This window comes from Entelurus aequoreus, linkage group LG10, assembly GCF_033978785.1.
Source record: "Entelurus aequoreus isolate RoL-2023_Sb linkage group LG10, RoL_Eaeq_v1.1, whole genome shotgun sequence".
NCBI classification, from domain to species: Eukaryota; Metazoa; Chordata; class Actinopteri; order Syngnathiformes; family Syngnathidae; genus Entelurus; species Entelurus aequoreus.
This window is the reverse complement of record NC_084740.1, coordinates 15,970,669-15,990,884: the sequence shown is the minus strand read 5'-3', so window position 1 is coordinate 15,990,884 and position 20,216 is coordinate 15,970,669. Positions and strand designations below refer to the sequence as shown.

At 40.0% G+C, this 20,216-nt stretch overlaps 1 protein-coding gene across 6 annotated transcripts in view; it reads right to left on the bottom strand.

The window, feature by feature from the left end:
• Nucleotides 1–282: 282 nt before the first annotated feature.
• The window catches only part of arhgef12a (Rho guanine nucleotide exchange factor (GEF) 12a), a 103,884-nt gene continuing 83,950 nt past the window's right edge, over nucleotides 283–20,216 (bottom strand). For 2 of the 6 annotated variants that reach the window (XM_062060208.1, XM_062060211.1), the window contains exons 12-40: nucleotides 20,013–20,111; nucleotides 19,050–19,160; nucleotides 18,869–18,967; nucleotides 18,741–18,783; nucleotides 18,552–18,657; nucleotides 18,296–18,433; nucleotides 18,171–18,203; nucleotides 17,034–17,148; nucleotides 16,855–16,960; nucleotides 16,001–16,204; nucleotides 15,793–15,931; nucleotides 15,072–15,104; nucleotides 14,841–14,992; nucleotides 14,541–14,687; nucleotides 14,384–14,469; nucleotides 13,673–13,798; nucleotides 13,440–13,554; nucleotides 13,087–13,187; nucleotides 12,888–12,965; nucleotides 9,180–9,255; nucleotides 7,327–7,494; nucleotides 7,157–7,244; nucleotides 6,876–6,953; nucleotides 6,680–6,774; nucleotides 6,386–6,598; nucleotides 3,653–3,880; nucleotides 3,354–3,583; nucleotides 3,210–3,276; nucleotides 283–1,316 (exon numbers count right to left, since the gene is read on the bottom strand). In XM_062060208.1, coding sequence (XP_061916192.1) covers nucleotides 1,306–1,316; nucleotides 3,210–3,276; nucleotides 3,354–3,583; nucleotides 3,653–3,880; nucleotides 6,386–6,598; nucleotides 6,680–6,774; nucleotides 6,876–6,953; nucleotides 7,157–7,244; nucleotides 7,327–7,494; nucleotides 9,180–9,255; nucleotides 12,888–12,965; nucleotides 13,087–13,187; nucleotides 13,440–13,554; nucleotides 13,673–13,798; nucleotides 14,384–14,469; nucleotides 14,541–14,687; nucleotides 14,841–14,992; nucleotides 15,072–15,104; nucleotides 15,793–15,931; nucleotides 16,001–16,204; nucleotides 16,855–16,960; nucleotides 17,034–17,148; nucleotides 18,171–18,203; nucleotides 18,296–18,433; nucleotides 18,552–18,657; nucleotides 18,741–18,783; nucleotides 18,869–18,967; nucleotides 19,050–19,160; nucleotides 20,013–20,111 — 3,285 coding nt within the window. In that variant the 3' untranslated portion in view covers nucleotides 283–1,305. Of the gene's footprint in view, nucleotides 1,317–3,209; nucleotides 3,277–3,353; nucleotides 3,584–3,652; nucleotides 3,881–6,385; nucleotides 6,599–6,679; nucleotides 6,778–6,875; nucleotides 6,954–7,156; nucleotides 7,245–7,326; nucleotides 7,495–9,179; nucleotides 9,256–12,887; nucleotides 12,966–13,086; nucleotides 13,188–13,439; nucleotides 13,555–13,672; nucleotides 13,799–14,383; nucleotides 14,470–14,540; nucleotides 14,688–14,840; nucleotides 14,993–15,071; nucleotides 15,105–15,792; nucleotides 15,932–16,000; nucleotides 16,205–16,854; nucleotides 16,961–17,033; nucleotides 17,149–18,170; nucleotides 18,204–18,295; nucleotides 18,434–18,551; nucleotides 18,658–18,740; nucleotides 18,784–18,868; nucleotides 18,968–19,049; nucleotides 19,161–20,012; nucleotides 20,112–20,216 lie in introns of all 6 variants that reach the window. The other 4 variants (XM_062060212.1, XM_062060207.1, XM_062060209.1 and 1 more) reach the window with 4 other exon arrangements.

Genomic DNA, 20,216 nt, shown 5'->3' with positions numbered 1-20,216 from the left:
TGACGCAACCAGCAGAGGCGCTATAGATTCAGTCTCGACTCAGTTGCTGTCTAAAGACAGGCAGCAGAACAGACAAAAAAAGGTCAATATACAAATCATTCATTGCTTGATAATGGGTTAAAACGGCGACCACTTACAAGGCAGATGTTGACCTTTGATCTCTTGTGTTGCCTATAACTTACAGGGGAAGACTGTCATGTTAGTCACCATAGCAACATGCTGAGTCATACAAGCCCACAATGACATACGCCCAACAATGTTTGAAAATGAATGACATGCTTGGTCAGACAGTACTGTTCCTGTCATGTTTTTACAGTAAGGTCCCTAAAAACAGCAAGCATTCAGTTGAATAGCCTTGGCCCTCGCTGAAGAAAACAGATGCATGTAGGTTCTAATCCAAACATTGTTTCCTTTAGAATAAGGTCATGGCACCATGTGTTTATTAAAGTTATGCATAACCTTCCAAAATGATCATGGTACAGTACATGTTGAACTTCATGACACGATTAGAGGAGACGAGCAGGCAGTTAGGATCATCTTGGGGAGTGGGAGCGCTCCTTGCAGGAAGAAGGGGGGACAAGGGGGATAAATAAGCAGGCTTTGGCAACAGGACCAGATCCGAGCCCCTGGCGGGACCCTTCATTCTAGTTTTCAACGCCTCGCAGAAAAGTTATGTGAAATCCTGCACTTTGAACACAACACAGACTGTGTTTTTTTTTTCTTTTTCTTTTAACCTTTAAACAGGGGTTCTGTACAGCAGGATAATGGTGAGCATTGCTAGCACTCAACACTCACACCAAGCCTGAGTGTGATTGAAGATGCAACAGCACGCAGTAAACACTTTCTTTACAATAAAAATGAAACGAAAAAGGAAAATAAATACATCTTGGGATTAAAAAAGAAATCTTAATACATTATTTTAAAATGTTCCTTTTCTTGCACTGTGTTTCATATATCTAAATATATATATATACATAGACATTTATGTATGTATGTATATATAGACCGTATATAAACCCACATATCTTTGTACATTTTGGTATAAGTTCTCTCTTTCTTGCAGGGGATCTTAGATTTTTTTTTTTTTTTTGATTGCCTTGTGCTGATGGGGAGGAAACGTTGACTCCGCCCCTTTCAAGTCTTTGCTCTCTGTGGTAACGACTGCCATGAGGAGAGGGGAGGGTAAGAGGGATCTCAGCAGTAGAGAGGACACGCTTGTAGAAGGTCCACAAAGTCCAGGACACGCAAAAAGTAGGAGCTTGGTGCCTCTTCCCCCAAAGCCAAAAGGTGCATCGGAGATGTCCATTATCTCTTATCTGGGGGGGGGGATGACAAAAAACAGCACACAAACACAGGTATTACATAAAATAGTACATTAAATATGCATTAATCGATTGTTTTTCGTCCATATTAAAACATTTGACTTAACTTTTGATATTGCATTTTAAAACAGATATATACAGTATCATTTAAGTCAGTGTTTTTCAACCTTTTTTGAGTAAGGCACATATTTTGCGTTGAAAAAATCCGGAGGCACACCACCAGCAGAAATCATTAAAAAACTGTTGACAGTAAAAAGTCGTTGTCGCAATTGTTGGATATGACTACTTTGTTGGCTTTTTCTCTTTTTTTGGTATTTTCCTGTAGCAGTTTCATGTCTTCCTTTGAGCGATATTTTCCGCATCTACTTTGTTTTAGTCCATCCATCCATCCATCTTCCTCCGCTTATCCGAGGTCGGGTCGCGGGGGCAGCAGCCTAAGCAGGGAAGCCCAGACTTCCCTCTCCCCAGCCACTTCGTCCAGCTCTTCCCGGGGGATCCCGAGGCATTCCCAGGCCAACCGGGAGACATAGTCTTCCCAACTTTGTTTTAGTAATCAAGAATATTTCAGTTGTTTTTATCCTTCTTTGTGTGGACATTGTTGATTGTCATGTCATGTTCGGATGTACATTGTGGACGCCGTCTTTGCTCCACAGTAAGTCTTTGCTGTCGTCCAGCATTCTGTTTTTGTTTACTTTGTAGCCAGTTCAGTTTTAGTTTCGTTCTGCATAGCCTTCCCTAAACTTCAATGCCTTTTCTTAGAGGCACTCACCTTTTGTTTATTTTTGGTTTAAGTTTTTGTTTCCGACATCTACAAAGCAATTAGCTACCTGCTACTACCTACTGATATGGAAGAGTATAACACGGTTAACTCTGCCGAGCTCTAGACAGCACCGAACACTCAACAACAACACATCATTTGCAGACTATAATTACTGGTTTGCAAAAAATATTTTTAACCCAAATAGGTGAAATTACATAATCTCCCACGGCACACCAGACTGTATCCCACGCACAGTGGTTGAAAAACACTGAATTAGGTAATGGTTTAATTTATTTAAAACATGCTTAACAATATTACATTGAACATTGTATTAAATAAAAAAAATGTTAAAGAAAAACATACAAATTTGTAACATTAATAGAAGAATGTAGATGTGCAATATATACTAAAAATGATATTGAAAAATTTTACAACAAGCAAAAAATTAATATTAATATTCGTTTAAATAGTTTTTGTAAGAATTTAAAAATAATCGTCTTTAAAAATGTTGCATGTTTACATTTTGTTTGCTGCTGCTGTTTTTTGTGGGTGACTTTCCACAAATGACTTTCTTTATGTGTCTGATAAAATCATTCAAAATGTACAATTTCATATTTTCACTTATTTTTGGAAGTACTACAGGCCTGTGTTTTAATCAAGTTCATAATTTCTTCAGGTTGTGGGTTACCGTGCCACCTGTCGCTTTAGCATACTTATGACAGGCAACAAAATGGCATTTGTTGGTTTAATTAGATTTTTCTACTGAGATTTGGGAAAATGTGCTTGTACAAAATACATATATTCCAATTAGGTGGCTATATATCATTGATATGGAAAGTGGCAAAAGATGGTGAGTGACAAATAATTCATCTTCATCACAATTTGTACTCTCTAATCAAATAAATTGATACTATTTGTCAATGTAATGATATGCAAGGTTCTAATTCATAATTGATTAGGATGCTCCAGAGTATGCAAGAAGGATTCTATGGATGCAACTCAACTTGTTGCAGTGTTTTGCCACTTTCATTCTTCATTCCACAAAGAACAAGTGGCTTTAAATGAGGATTTGGCCAGCATATGAATCATTTTGGTGTTATTTAAATGTGTGTATCAGCACAAGCTACCTTTATTTCCATCTGAGTGTGTGGTTGACCTCTGATGTAGAAGATTATTGTACTTGGCTTCAACCTCCTGCAAGATAAGATTCATCCAGTGAGATGGGGACGCTGCAAATAGCAGCGACCGCGCAGTTGATGAGACATTGTTACCTTCAGATGGTTGAGGTTGGCCTGGAGGTTCCTCAGGTAAGACAGGACTTGCCTGCTAAAAGTCGACAGGCTGCCGGCGTGCGACGCAGCTGAGAACCTCAGATTGATGCCCGAGTCGGCAGCGCAGCGTTGCGACGCGCTCAGCTGCTTCCCCGCGGGTGACGCCAGCATGTCGTCGTCGGTGCTGCTCTCACCTGGCCCGCCGTATTCTTCCAGGACTAAAAATCCTGCTGAGGAGTCAAAACGTCTGTTAGCATGCAAGCGAGGCTATACACGGCACGATGTGTGAGAATACTCACCATAATCTTCGGGGGACTCAAAGAAGCCGGTGTCTCCCGAGCCCAAGTCCTGGGCCCGGTCCTCAGTTTGGGAGATGATCCTCTCCGAGCCATTGTGGACCTCGGGACCCCGTTGTGGGGTCCTTAACGAGGTGGTCCTGAGGAGGCGGGCCCCAGTAGAGCGTTTGGTTTGCTCAATAGCCTCCTGCGACATGAGCTGCGTCACCAACACCTGCTTTAACGACGACACTGGACAACCAGACAACACAAACAAGTTATTTGTATTTTTTTTCATTATAGTTTCAACTATAATGGTCATGCGTATAATGCACTGGCCTTCTCAATAGGTACTTCAAACAGCCTTAAAGGAGTAAAGAAAATACTGTGTACACAATACAATAATGAATGGTTCATAATTGGGTTTAGGTTTAAATTCAGCTTGATCCTGCCCATCACATTTTCAAGTACCGTGTATTAAATTGATCAAACAAAGTCATTAATTGTATAAATTGGTCTTCAAATAATTGCTCAATACATTACATAATCGAAACAATTTTACTATATTATGTTTCAGATTATAATTAATTTATATTTTAACTTTAAAATGGGTTTATACATACAGTACAGGCCAAAAGTTTGGACACACCTTCTCATTTCAATGCGTTTTCTTTATTTTCATGACTATTTTACCTTGTAGGTTGTCACTGAAGGCATCAAAACTATGACACCTGTGAAGTGAAAACCCTTTCAGGTGACTACCTCTTGAAGCTCATCCAAAGAATGCCAAGAGTGTGCAAAACAGTAATCAGAGCAAAGGGTGGCTATTTTGAAGAAACTAGAATATAAAACATGTTTTCAGTTATTTCAACTTTTTTTGTTAAGTACATAACTCCACATGTTTTGATGCCTACAATGTAAATAGTCATGAAAATAAAGAAAACCCATTGAATGAGAAGGTGAGTCCAAACTTTAGGCCTGTACTGTATATATTTGACTTTGTCATCAAATATATATTTTTTGTTAGGTATAAATGATGTTGTCTCATTCAAAGAAACATATATGTATAGTTGCTACGTATTTCTGGCACACATCTTGATAAACGGTACGAGCTGATGAATCTATTATTTGACATTGCGATGTCACTACTCGGGGTGTCCAGAATCTCTTCCCATACAATATTTTAATTACAGCAAGGTGGTCTTGCCGCTGGGCCTTAGGCCTGTCGCACCTCCACCGGTGCCTGTGGTGGACTGTGCATGGCAGGGACGTCCTATTCCCTGAGGCAGGCCTAAACCTGACCGCATACCAGAAAAGGTTTTGCTGCAGGGTCTTCAGCTGGGGACCACCTCTCATTGATGTTTCGGCCCTTAGCCCAGAACATCTCCCGGTGGCGGGATAGTGAACAGGGACGTCTTCCTGACACCCCCTGCAGCAAAACCTACTTGGATGTTGTTCCCCAAGCTTTGTCGCGTCATTTCAGCCAGAGCCAGTGGCTAGCTTTCTCTGCTACTTCTGACAGCTCCTTGGTGGATCTGCTCAGGGTGGCTCCACGTAGTCCCAGGTCCTTGAGCAGGCGTGGTGTTGTTCTGCCCACAAAGCCTCTGGCTCCCACCTCCACCGGATACAGTCTCACCCTCCATCCACCTTCCCTGCACTCCGCGACCAGGTCTGCATACTTTGCCTTCTTTCTCTCGTAGGCAGCTTCCAGTCCCTCCTCCCATGGCACTGTCAGCTCAATCAGTACTACTGACTTCAGAGCTGCAGACCCCAGCACCACATCTGGTCTTAAGGTGGTGCTGCATATCTCCTGTGGGAACTGGAGCTGCCTACCCAGGTCCACTTCCATCTTCCACGCCGCCCCTGGTGTTAATAGCTCGGCGGGTGGTCTCTTGCTGGAATGTGTCGCAGGTTCCCCCTGCCTTAGGAAGTGGATCCTGCATTGGCTTTCTGCTGGACTCTGGTGACATCAATATTGGAGCCGACAGTATTGGCTGATACAGCTATTAATTTGATACAATATCAGCCAAATCATGCATTCTTCTATTATTTTATAGTGTAAAATGTTAGAAAAAGCTTGATCAAGTCAAACAAAGAACATAGGTATGAAAAACAATTACCTATTTATTATTAACATTCTGGAATGGATTTATGCTTTCCTTAAATTAAAGTGGAGTGATAGCCTTTTTTTTTGACACACATTGTGACCACAATAATTCATTATGTTAAGCTCATGACGCAGTAAACTGAATGTTACGGACACGTTTGTTACAGTTTACTTAATATGCTTCTACCTTGGAGACTTTGTATCCGTAAACAATATTAAACAATAATTGTTTGATACTTGATTATATTGACAAATGTCATGTTTTAGACTGCAATATTCTTATATTAAAAATATGTATTAGGTATATCTAGATTATGTGATCAGTTGTGTAGCTACTCGCTCCGAATAGCCTACAGCCTACTATGTTTACCAATTGTAAATTACTTTACATAAATACAAGCACAGCTATGCACAGGAAGGGCTTAAATTGGATATTTCAGATGCAAGCCCATATAATACGATGTTTTTGCTGCTATCGGAAGGATGTAATATGAATATCGGATTGGGACACCCCTAGTCTTACCATACGGCAATTTTCTGTACAATTTTGGTTAATTGTTTGTCATTATTATCTTTGTCACAGCTCTTGTATCAAGTATCATTATATAGTGCAGTTCTTCATGATTTCAGAGTATAAAATGTGTGTTTACATGTTTTTAGTGCTTCATCCGCTCTGGAGGGAAAGACATTAAAGGAATCTCTTCCGCCATCTCCAGCCCCATGGTATGGCAGTTCAGGGTCCATAACCTCTCCCCCATCCTCCTCCACTTCAGCTCCATCTGCCTTCGCCACCTCAAAGGGGTTATTATTTACGGGGAGAGGACTTGGCGTCACGCCCCTCGTAGCTGGACTGGCTTCTTTATCTGACAAGATAGAAGTCACAGTTAGGCTTCATCCCGAGTAGTGTGTTGATGTAGAAGGAGGGAGGATGGGTCTCCTGTCACCTGTGGACTGAGTGCTGCCAGTGGATGTGCGGTCTGAGTCTTTACTCAGTCTGGAGACACCAGCTGTGATGATCTCCACGCCATCTCTCTCACCGCTGCTACACAAATAAACACACATTGGAAGCAAGTTCAAGCTCAAAGACGAAGGGCAAGGCTTGTAGTTTGAGGAGTGGGCTGGGATGATGGAAGAACATACTCGGTCTGTGGTAAAGGTATGATGCTGTGAGGTTTGACTTTCATGGCATCGGCTCTCTGAGTGATCAAGTTCTGCCACCTTGTAGAGAGAAAGCACAACAGTTTTCCTATAAAGCATGTATATTTTTTTTTATAAATGCCAAGCAGATTGTAAGGAGGGTAAGATAATGTTCCACTCTAGTCCAGTAGGTGGCAGCAGTGCCCATATAAAAAGTGTCTGAAGGCTGCCAAACATCTCAAATCTATGCCAGCAGAGCGGATCTGAGCAGATTTTGGTCTCACATTCTCTGATCTGACACTGTGGAAGCCATCAGCTCGTAGATCTGTGCCCCATTGTCGGACATGGACAGCACGAAGAAGGACTTGTTGTCTAGCAGGACAGAAAAAGAACGATGAAGCGGAATGTTCTCCTTGAGTACATGTAAGAAGAAGGGTTGTGTGTGTTGCTTTACCTGTCGCCACAGAGCGCACCAGCACAGTGTTAAGCTTAATAATGGGACTAAATATGTGCTTGGTGTCGGCAGTGCCCGCCAAGTTCTTGCTGTGGCACTTGAGGATGAGTCGCTCATCTTGTTTCTGGAGCAGAACCAGGATGTCCTCCAGGAGGAGAGTGTAGAGCTCTGAGAGGACACAGATAGAAGGGATAGGATCTTCTATGTTTATGAATGTTCTCATTCATCCAGGTCATTGTCATCTTAAGACATTCAATCGATCGCAACTGAACTGACGTTTTAAGCCTACTCGGATGAGCTGCGAAACATCTTTTAAGGCAAACCAAACAGTTCAATTGCGATCGATTGAATGCTCTGAGGTAGGATCTTCTAGTTGCCCACAAACTGTCGACAGATACTCTGGCCTGGATTATGTCATTTCTATCTGGTCGGACCCAATGTGTCCGTATTGATAACACAACATCCAGTCTGACTGCTACTGATATTGGCCTGCCACAAGGCTCTAATATCGGCCCTCTTCTTTTCTCCATGTATATAAATGACCTGCCATCTGTATGTGAGGATGTAAATAGCCAGATGTATGCAGATGACACGGTTATTTATACTTGGGGAAAGGACGCTGAAACGGTTGCCAGAAAACTTACAGCAGCCATGGAGAAGGTGGCAAGATGGCTACATGACTCTTGTCTTACATTAAACATTAAGAAAACGGCAATAATGTATTTTGTAAACAAATATAAAATGTCATCCTTTCCAAATATAACGGTTACTAAGGAAATAATACAAAATGTTAGTGAATATCGTTACCTGGGTGTCATTTTGGAGCCAACACTTGGCTTTAAAAAACATATCAAACAGATGTGCCAGAGTCTTAAATACAACATAAAAACGTTCAAATGTATCAGGAATTCATTAACACTGGAGGCAGCTCAAACTTATTTTAATGCAATGATTATGTCTCGTTTTTATTATTGTATAACATGTTGGTCGCAGGCAAGCAAAATGACACTGAGGCCATTGGAAACTTTGCACAAACAATCCCTCAAAATCCTTGACCGAAAACCACAACACCACCATCATTGTTTAGTTCTCCAAAAATATAGATTGTTAAATTTAGCTAACATTCAAAGATTAGCATCAATACGAATGGCCCATCGAATCTTAAATAACACTTCACCAGCGCCACTTAAGCACTTTGTCCAGTTTACATCTGCTGTGACAACTAGAAACACACGAGCCTCCACCAGGGGGCAGTGTAGCATACCCAGATGTAAAACCTCTTTTGCACAATCAGCCTTTTCATATAAAGCCATAAAGGAATGGAACGACCTCACAACAAACTTGAAAAGTCTACAGATTATTCTTCATTCACAATTGAAGTTAAAAAGTGGCTTTGGAGCAATCAAAGCTGCTCACACGGTCACTAAGATGGGCATTATGTTTGACACATCAACCTAATGTGTATTATATTTATCCATGAGAGCATTTTTATTGTAAATTGTGAGGTGTGTGTGTTAAAATCATGGTTGTTTTTACAAATGATGACAGATGTGAACAAAAGCATGTATTGTCTTTGTGTGATGATGTAAATGAGGTGTGGTTGTATTGTATATTAAGTATGTGTCCATGAAAGGGCATTTTATGACTTTTTTCTTAATACTTGTGTATGATTTTATTGTCATAATTTTATTGCATGATTTTTGTATCCCTTTAATTTAGGTAGGAAATTAGCTATTTAGCTATAATCTGGTACAGAACATATCTGTCTTTGAGCTTAATGTTTCAGTACATTGTCCCTTCAAATAAAGACTAAACTAACTAATGTCTTATCTTTTTATATCTGGAAGACAAACCAATAGTCTTGTCCTTGTTCACTTTCCATGACAGCGGGCCCTCGTGCACCATGGTTTTCTTGGTTAGATCCAGGTTCTGATGGATGACATTCAGACATGTTTATATGTTACACACGTTACGTTAGTTGGTTTTGTTTTTGTTTCATTCATTCAGGGTCAAACAAAAAAAAATCAACATGGCATTAAAATAAGTGGGTTAGGCTTAATGAATGAAAAGGAGCAGAAAGAAGTAAAAACTTATAATATCGGCCCGTCTTCACACAATTGCAACATTTGTTGTTCAACTCAGGAGATTATTTAGGCAATTTTTCTATATTCATAACAACCATATTTTACATTATACAACAACATAACTAAACATGGAAACAATAATTTACTCCAAATCATATATGATCATACTTCTTTTTTTTTTTTTAATATGGTTGGATATTTACATTCTTTTGTTCCACTGTCAAGATTGTTCCATAAACTTACACCTTTGATTGAAATGCTTCTTGTTATTGTCCCTGTTCTAAATCCCGATGTATTAAACAGCTTAGTTTCTTTTAGATTATAATTACTTTTTTTTAATATATCCGTTTTAAAAGTTGTTTGGTAGAATTTGTGTATGTGCTTTGTACATGATTTTTAAGATATTATACTCGACCAATTCACTACATTTCAGTAAGTTAAATGGTTTGAATATTGGGTTTGTGGGGTTCCCTGTATGCATTTCCACTTCAAATTCTTACAGCTCTTTTCTGCAAAAGGAAGAATGGATTTAAATATGTTTTACATGCACTATCCCACACTTCAACACAATATGTCAGATATGGAACAATCAGTGAGTTATACAAATTCCTTCACTCTATGTAAAATAGAAATAGTTTAAGATACTTTAGCGTTTGTATAATTTATATGTGATTTCCATGACAAATTTTCATCAATCATAACATCCAAATACTTAATCTCTTGTGTTCTTTGAAACTGAACTCTATTGACACTTTTCCTAATGCAACAAAAAAAAAATAATTAACTTGGTTTGATGTTAATAGAATATCCTGGCTTGAATACTGGTAAAATGATCTTTTAATTTTGATAAATGTGTTTTTAACCACCTCTAACACATCTTTAATATTTTGTCCTGAAGAAAAATAAGGTTGTGTCATCAGCAAATAAAATACACTAACTGTTTGAAAACCATAGTAACATCATTGACATACTGTACATGAGAAACACTATTGGCCCAAGGACCGATCCTTGTGGTAGTAATAATAATAATAATGATTACATGTAATTAGAATAAGCATGTTTGTCTTACATTGACAAACTTGGACATGTTTCTAAATTCAATTTCATCACCAGAAAAAGTATTATTATTAAAGCAACAACTGCTGCACTAATTTGTTAGATCTGCTGGTACAGCTGCACCCGCCAAGGCAGAGTCTTGCCACTTGATATGTAAACGAGTTCCCTGCATAGTATTTATATTTTTCAAATTCTTGTTTATTCCCTGCGTGGTATTACATAATCCACTGTGATTCTGCGACAAAACGCAGCCCAACCTACCACTGTACGAACTGCCTGAGCTAGCTCCAGTTTGTTCTAAAAACCTAGTTTCCGTTAAGAGGATATTTGACTAAAGTTCCTTGATCAATCAATTAGGAAAGTTCCCGCTCAATCAAGTCATTATTAATTATAGATTAGACTAGGGCTGTCTTCATGTAGTCAAAGATTTGATTCAGAGGAGTCTGATTTAACTCTCAACCTCGCAGTCGATTTGAATCGTCTGATATTAATATTCCCTGCCCTCTCTGTGGGAGGGAGGCGAGTTAATACCTGCTGAAGCCCTCGCATACAGAAGGTGTGTTGGAAGAACAAAATGATTACATTCATCATCATCATGTCTTCTTTAAATATTTGAAAAAGACTCTTGTGTGCAGACAAAACATTTTTAAAGACTAAGATATAAATCTTAGTTTTGGCTGTCTTTTCGGCTGTCAGACACGAAGCTGACTGTCCCATCGCACGTCTCTGGCTGCTCGAATCCCGCCGTCAGTCCCGGTAAAAGTCGCAAGGACACGCCGGCACGCATCACCTTGCCCCGGAGGTGTAGCTTTCCTCCTGGAAAGGTACTGATCCTTCCGCAGGTTCACTTAGAGCAGCGTTTCTCAAAGTGTGGGGCGCGCCCCACTGGTGGGGAATAGAGACATGACAGGTGGGGCGCGAGGAACGGGAGGAAATTTCACTTAATTTTTTTTAATTATATTCTTAGATTTTTTTTTTTTACCTTGCTTTCATTTTCTATACACACTGTAAATCACTTTGTGATTCTGTCTGTGAAATCCGCTATATAAATAAATGTAAATTACTTATTTTTCCTGTAGGCTTTAAATTTCTAGGTAGGAGCGAAAGTTTGACAGACAACAGTAACTAATGGGGGCGGGGCTAAGCGGAACAAACTCTCGCGCGGATGGGTAGCAGGCTAAGAGTGGCAGTGTCAAGCCTGCAACCCCGATTTGAAAAGCTGTGCAGTGCAAAACAGGCTCATTGCAGCCACTAATGCTGGAGTACTGTAAAACTCATGTTCACTTTACCTGTCTTGCCAAATGCATAGCTCCTCCTTTTTTTTTTGTTGCAAAGATTGCAAAGTGGCACTTTTATTTTATTTATTATTGAAATTGATGCAAGTTATTTTATTTATTATTGAACTTGATGCAAGTTATAACACTTTTATTTGATTTATTATTGAACTTGATAAAAGTTATAACACTTTTATTTGATTTATTATTGAACTTGATGCAAGTTATAACACTTTTTTTGATTTATTATTGAACTTGATGCAAGTTATTTTATTTATTATTGAACTTGATGCAAGTTATACCACAGCTGCACAGTTATTTTATTTATTATTGAACTTGATGTTATTTTGTGTTATTGAGTTTGAATGTATACAACTTGATGTTACTTGATGTTCAATAAATTTGAAAATGTTAAGCTTGGCATTAGCGTTCTGTTGGGGCGATGGGGGAAGGTGGGGCTTGAAAACTCCCCCTTGTCCAAAGTGGGGGATGACAAAAAAACTTTGAGAACCACTGACTTAGAGAAACTTTGTTTTGAATTTGACTTTGTCTATTTAGTTAAGTTTGATATCCCTCTTTGTGCTGAGCGCCAGAGCAGACTTTACTAACTGTGGTTTAGTCTTACTTAGGGGTTAAAAAAGTTACAAATGACATCTTTGTTTTGTTCCCTTTGATGAAAGACTTTATTCCTTTGATAAGTACCTTTTTTTTAACTTGGAATATACACAAATATGTACTAGAGTGCATCCAGGTGATGTTACTGACACCTAGTGACCAGTTAGTATTCAGTACTACATTTCACCATCTGTTTATTTCTCTTTAAAATTGCTTTAGATTAGACTGATAATCGACAAAGGGCAAAATTTTATGAATCAGATTGGACTATGAAAATCCTTAGTCAGAGACAGCCCTAGATTAGACCTCCTGATTAAAAAATGCTGTATATTAGCCTGATCATTTCTGCCGTTGTTTGACGCTGCTGGTCACTATTTTAAAGAAATATTTTATATGTTGTTTTATTATATTTGATATATTTGTCTTTCTCACAAAGGACCGTAAAGTGTCCATTAAGTTTAAGTAACCAAATATGGGTCCCTTGCCTTATTAATGTATATCTAAAGCTACATAGTTCATGCTGGTTGGTCACCTTTAACTCCAGGATCATTGGGTTGTCTGTCTGCTTTAGGGAAGACAGGTCCAGTCGCCTTTGATAGTCCTCCAGCCGCTACAAGAAGAAAAGTGTGGTGAGGGGGTGACATTTAAGTACTTTTTAAACAAAGCCAACGAACTGAGGAGCAAAGAAGGCACTAATGGCAAGATGTATTAGGTGACGGAAAACAGCCCACCTGCTTGTCTTCGGACTCCTTTACCGCTTGGTTTACATGATTGAGGATCTTTCTACAGCAGTCTGCTGCCTGCTTCACTTTGTCCTTCTCCACTGCATCATCTGAAAAATAATATGACATCAGCGGTGAAAAAAGGCTCTGTAGGGGAAACTTATATCCCGCTTTGTGCATTAACCCAATATAGAAAGTGGTTCTACTCCTACGAACATTGAGGCTATGTGCCACCATATCTAAATTGTGCACCACTGCTCGTTCACTATTAAACTCGTAATCTCCCATCTGTAATTTGCTGCTCACATGGTGGTTTACATTAAAAAATAAACAGTGACATCATTAGGCAGCATTTTTCATACCTGTGTATTTGGAGATGTTGTCCAGCAGCAGTGGGTACTTGGTGAACCTCAGCATCTCCACGGGAATGATATCCTTCAATTGGAGCCGTCGGCACAATCGGTTGCTCTGCGCCTCCTGCGAAACACCCAAACATAAATAAGTGTCCATTTAATCAAACTGAATGCAGATTACAAAAAATATTTTGAGCGTCTATGCAGTGAAAGGCTCTGGTTTTTTTCCAGCGTAATATTACCTGGATGAACGAAATAAAGCGCGAGTCTTTCTTTTGCTTGGTCTTGATGATCTCCAGAGCGAACGGCTGATTGCTGCAAAATGTACCCACGGCCTGCTTGATCTTCTCCTCCTCTCCGCCACTGAACTGTAAGCAGCCACGCAGAGACCGGGCCGGGCGAAAACAGACAGATAATGTGGGTCAGGGGCAGTTGTCATGGAGACGGTGTTTAAACGCCGCATGGAGCGCATACTCCCAGAAGGGCGGGGGAAAGGCTTAAGTCCTCATGGCAGGGGTGGCTTGAGTTTATATGTAGACTCGACCCTCAGCGGGGAGCGTTTAGCCTACTTATGCCCCCATGGAGACATTTTGGACAAGCCTGCCAGCTGATACGGGGCTAACTAAGCTACGTCTCATATCACGCTCGTTTGGTGATACGTACATGTCAAATGAATCTGGGGCATGATTTGACATGACCACAGACAAATGAGCTTTCGTTGTACTGTAGTACAGCTCTGTTCCTTCTCCAGATAATGATGCATAATTTAAATGCCATTACACTTCTGTAAAGCACAACACAAACAGCAAATGGAGTATGAGGTATCCATGTGGAAAATATATATGTTTTTTGGGGGCTATGAAGCAATCTCAGTAACTATGTTTTCCCCACACCATAGCCTATCAGTCATTCTAAAACAAGAAATACATTTTCAGCTTGAGAAATGCACTCACCCAGGAGAGCAAGTCATCTCCTATCTGATCAATTACTGAAGACTCATTTCTCTTCCGAACGGCTGCCATTTTCTCACGAATTGAAACTGAATAAAAAAGGGAGGGAGACTTGTGAGCAGGCAGTCAGGAATGTGTAGTCTTGCGTGTAAGTGCGAACCATGCAATTGTAGAATCTCCTCCAAGTTGGTGAAGATGTTCTTGAGGTCTGCAGGGGGCAGGATGGCCTCTTTGGAGAGCTTCTGATAGAAGACGTGATCTAGAACCCTCAGCATCCGCACGTGTGCACGCTCCGTGTAATACAGCTCTTCAAACGCATTGTTAAAGTGAAAATGTAATTAAAATAATGTTCAATGATGCTAGATTGCAGTGATTAAAGATTAATAATATTATGCATGGCCTGTTTATTTCAAAATGGGTGGGATTTTGAAACTGGGAACGATCAATACTCCATTCTCACCATTTATAACCTCCTGTCTCTTAATTTCGTGAGGCCTGAGACCCGCCAGAACCTCCCGTCCCACCAGCTGCTGCCAGTTGAGGGGGTCATGATCCGAGTCTGTTCCCTGTTCGTCCTCGCTTTGTACATCGGCAGCCCCCAATCCCTCCAGCCTTTGTGAGAAAAGATGGAATTTTCAGCACTACATGTCTGGTTTTAGTGGCATGTGATAGCCAACAAACTTGATCTCACCTTCTGATGGCCTTTGGCGTTCCCTCGTGGGTTCTGCAACGTTAACAGCGAGATGAGTGGTCACATGAAGCTGACAGAAGTATTACTGCTAGTATAAAGGGGGCCTATAATGATTATCATCTACATTTAAAACACTTCTTAATGGTCTATAATATGTATTGGATATGATTTGCTGTACATTTTGCGTAAATTCTGCTTCAGTCACATTTATAATCCGTAATTTTTTTTTTTTAAATCTGTCTGCAAAATATTCATTTCTGGAGGCGTTCCCAGATTGCAAATGAAACCACACCCCGCCCTCTCCAAAAGTATCAAAATGTATCTTTTAAAAATGTACATTGTGTTAAGTACACATCTTAAAGTCATCACTGCCATTTTTTTCCAGACACGGTCGAAATTAAACATTATATAGATTCACCCCGTCACAACATCAGGTGCACCTGTACACTCGCTGATCTATTCAGTGAGTGCATAAAAAACCCACCACGTCACTGCATGTTGCACGTCTTTGTCATTATACTAATGCCACGATTAGATGAAAATAATACTTTATACTACCTTTTTTTTTTCTCAGTCTGATGCCAAACAGTGGTATCCAAATCTTATGATTTGACGCTTTCGCATTGTTTAAAACGAGTATCCAACGTTACTACAACATTTATAAGCCAAAAAAGACCAAATGTATCATAGGTCCCCTTTAAACGAATAAAGGGAAAATTACCTGTCACTTTCTCTCTCGTCCTCTTGTAGTTGGTCAAGGTTGTAAAGGTCAAAGTGCGAGGCGGGGTATGACAACCCATCAAGGGGGTCAGACTGAAGGCCGTCACTCAGCCTGGAGGAGCCTGAAGTCGGAGTCCCACCTGCGAGTCGACCAAAGTTTGCACGCTTGCTCGTTTTCTACTCTCACATTAATGGGCTTACGAACTCACCTGTATCTGCGTCTCGGCTACCATCCGAGCTGAAGGTGGTGCTGCTCGGAGATGAGGTGGTGACAGATGCCGGGTGTGTGAGCTCAGAGCCCTCACTGGATTGGCTGCCCTTTAAACGACCCCCATCTGTGTGATCGCTGGCCCCCAAACTAGGTTGCGACAACTGTTTCTGAGGCTTGGGACGACCATCTAGGGCTTTGCCCACTGAGAAAAGAGGAGGTGGAGTCAGAATCTCACAAAGCATCTTAAATTACGTTTTTTTAAAGGGGATATATTATGCAAAAGAGATGTTGTGATTGCTTGTATTCACAGACTTGGCCCTCTTGTGATGTAACAGTCGTGGTAATTTACATAGGACTGCCCCGAGCAAAGATCCACCATTTTCTTTTCCTGCAAGTGACTACACAGATCTACCATCATGTAAAACTAGAAGCTATGCAGAGCTGCAGGGTTGTTGGCTGCACCGATCATCACACATCATTACCTCCAAGCCACAGAGGACATCAGAGACAAGTTGATTTAATTTATTTACAATTGATAGCTGTTTTCGTTGGGGCCCCAGACTTTGATGGTAAACATACAGGAACTCGGTCTGCAGCTCCAAGGCTGATGCTTCAAATTAAAAGCTAATTCCCTTTATTCTCTCTAATGTAGAAATAAGAGTACGTAGACTTGGAATGTAACATATTTCACCAAGTGACCTTCACGAACTGCTCCCCACACAAAACAGACTGTTCAGAGTGTGCTCCAATTCTTGATCTTTGCGGGTATTCTGACTAATGTAAGACACCCGAAAATCGTTTTGAATCAAACATGCGGCATAATATGTTTCCTTTAAAGTTTAAATAGCTCACCTGATGCTGCTTCAATGCGGCTCGGCCTTCGTTGAGGTCCAAGGATACTGGGAAACCTGGGCTTCTTTACCTTCTCTTCGCCTTCCTTGTCTGTCTTGATGCTTTTCTATTTGTGAGGAATTCAAAGAGTCAGCTAGGAAGTAGGAAGAGGGAGTGAGGTAGTGTGAAAATTGAGAGACCTTAATCTTAGGAAGGAAGTTGATCCGGACCCGTTTTGACTCCAGACTGCGAGGTTCTTTGACCCTCACACCAAGGTGCTTCATGTATGTATAGATGACATACTGCATAGTAGTGCTAAAGAAAACGGAAACCCAGAGTTTGTTACACAGATAACCTTGTAATATTATAAACCATCAAGAGCCCACATTGTGACTTGCACCATATGTCAGCACATACCACCCGGGGTATGTTTCCAACATATGGTGTTGTAAACACACAATTATTGAAATAATTTACACTTTTGGATTATTTAATACAAATATATTGAATGAACAACATTCTTTAATGAATTGCCTGTCAAATTTATTAAATTATCAGGATTGACGTGCAATCAATGAAGCACTTGGAATTATCTCTTTTTGTTATTATTTTGAAATAAATATGAACTTGACTACTTCACAGACAGAGATCATTTTGCATCATCTGCTTTTGGGTATTTTGCACCATTTGCATTAACTCATGTGATTAATAACATAAAATTGTTGCTTTCGACATGTATATATGCAGATTAATCACACTATCTATTTTGACTGTACTGTACATGCTCCTTTACCTTAACTACAAATGGCAACCTGAAAGACGGCATGGACTGCTATATGGTCAAGGATCAGGTCAATGCATACACCAGTGCAAAGATGAATGAGGAAACTGATTGTTTTGCCCGATGGCAAATTTCACTCCAAAATACACACAGATAGGTCTTTAGATAAAACCGTAACCAAGTTTTGATCAAGTAAGTGATGTGCATTCAAGTAAAACATCTAAAAAAAAATCTTCCTTGATGACATGTTTTTGTGATTAATCATGATTGATCCAAATTCAAAAGTGTGATTAATCTGATTTTTAAAAATGTATCATCTGACAGCACTAGTTTTAAGTATTTTATCATGAACTTTATGCATTCTGAATGTATGTACACATTTTAATTTCTGTATTTTTTTATTGGTTTGTTTACATTTTGCATATTGTTTTTAAAACGTTGTAATTAGGACATCATTTAAAAAAACAGCTTGTGCTAAACTGACTCTCTCTGTATAAATAAGGGTTGACATTAAATCTTCATCCACCCATCCAGTAGACACAATAAATTAGCTTACCACTTCTCTTCTTCTGTTGTCTGAGCAGTAACCCTGCAAGCAACACAAAAGGAAAACAAAATACATGAATGAGTCACCACATTTATTGGAAAGTGCATGCTTGTGCGTTGATTTGTTTCACTTACAGGATGTCTTCTATTTTGGTAATGATATTTTCAGCATAGGAGCGTTCACGCTCGAGAGTGACGCGATCTCTCACACGTTCTTGGTCCAGTCTGGCCAGCTCCCCTTCAGCAACAGTGAGGCCCATACTGCGCTTCTGTCTGCATGCACCGACACGTCATGTTATGTTACGTACAGTTCATAATGTGATCAGCTTGATAAAAACCTCTAAAGATAATAAATGACTGAAAATAATGTAAAACACAGCTGTCATCTTACCTGAAATCCTCCAGGTTCTTCTGGATGTCAGGAAGCAAAGAGTCCTGGAGTGTTTGAACGTGCTGACGGTTTATTTCCTCTGGGATCAATTCTGTCCGCCGCCGATCTGCAAGAACATGTATTCACATAAGATAAGTCTTGTGCAAAAACATTCAGGTGATGACGTAAGAGAAGTTGGGAACAACTGACCAAGGTCGGAGGAGATGGAATCAGGGACAACCACTTTTAAATGCTAAAATAATAAAAACAACAACCGTGAAATAACTGATGACACGTTCCTTTTCTGCCTTTGATTTCAATGCAATAACAGTGCTTACTGCTCCACGATCAATGAAGAAGGTGTGGAGGTCCATGAACACCCGTCTGGTCTCTTTGGAGTTAGTCTGCTTGTAGAAGTCGGCGTAGAGATAGCACAGCTGGGGACACAAGCCAAGCAAATGTATGAATAAAAGACAATTCCAAGTAAAAAAGGGGTGTATGGATAAAGGGGGTTCATACCACAGGGGCCGGATCAAATTGAGATATGACGTGATGCAGGAAAGCTGCAAGGTGGGCAGGCCGAGACTTGAGCTGCTCAATGCTGGTGAAGCGGTAACACTGGCCATTTGTCTGGAAGATAAAACGATATGAACCAAAACAAACAATATAACAGTTAAGCAATGACTGACAATGTAGATCAGGGGTGTCAAACGTATGGCCCGCGTGATGAGTTTGCCAAGTATAAAAATGAGCTCCTTTTTTTTTTTGAACGAAAGAAACTGCTGTTCTAAATGTGTCCACTGGATGTCATAATAGAAATTCTGCTGGCAAGCAAACGGTTTATACCGGGGCCAAGCAAGGGGTACACGGTAAAGGGGGACTGTGGCTCCTCCTCCTCCTCGACCCACATGAAACTTAAAAAACCTGCCGTTTTATTTATTCTGCTTCGAACGCATCGTCATTTGCCACCTCGTTGCCCCAAAATGTCTCTGTCAAACACAAGAAAAGTGAACTTAACCCTTTTCAAAAGATTTGACCTCCGTTTTTACGGTTTATTGAGTAAGCTCTGGATTGATATGTGGACAAAGAACGTATTTGATACCTAGAAGAGTTTACATGTTGAGTTTTTGTTCAATCCCAGAAAGACTGTGATTTAAAGTTTAATCCTGGCTTTGTAGATACACTGAGACAAAGTCTAAGCTCATTGTGTTTTTGAAACTGCACCAATTTCTTCGGAATTTTCAACAAATTTGAAGTGTTTTGTCCAGAGGATTATTTGTGATTTTTACGTTTTCATAATTTGCTTGTTCTATTTTTTGCCAAAGTAAAACAAAGAAAACAACCTGAAGTTGTCTTTATTTTTAAGTTGTCATGCCATGATTTTACCATTCTGGCCCACTTGGGAATAGATTTTCCTTTATCCGGCCCCTGAGCTAAAATGAGTTTGACACCCCTGATGTAGATGGTCATGAGGTAAAATACCTGCTCATGGTCAGAATCAAAATAATCGTCCTCTGCTCCGATGATGTGCGAGACGATGCGAGAGGCAGGACTGCTGGTTGTGGTGGGAGAAACAGAGTCCTGGGGACAACACAACAGTGCGACATTGTGAAATTAATTAACCCTCTCCAAAAGTATCATAATTAATCTTTTGAAAATGTACAGTTTAAATATATATTTTTAAGT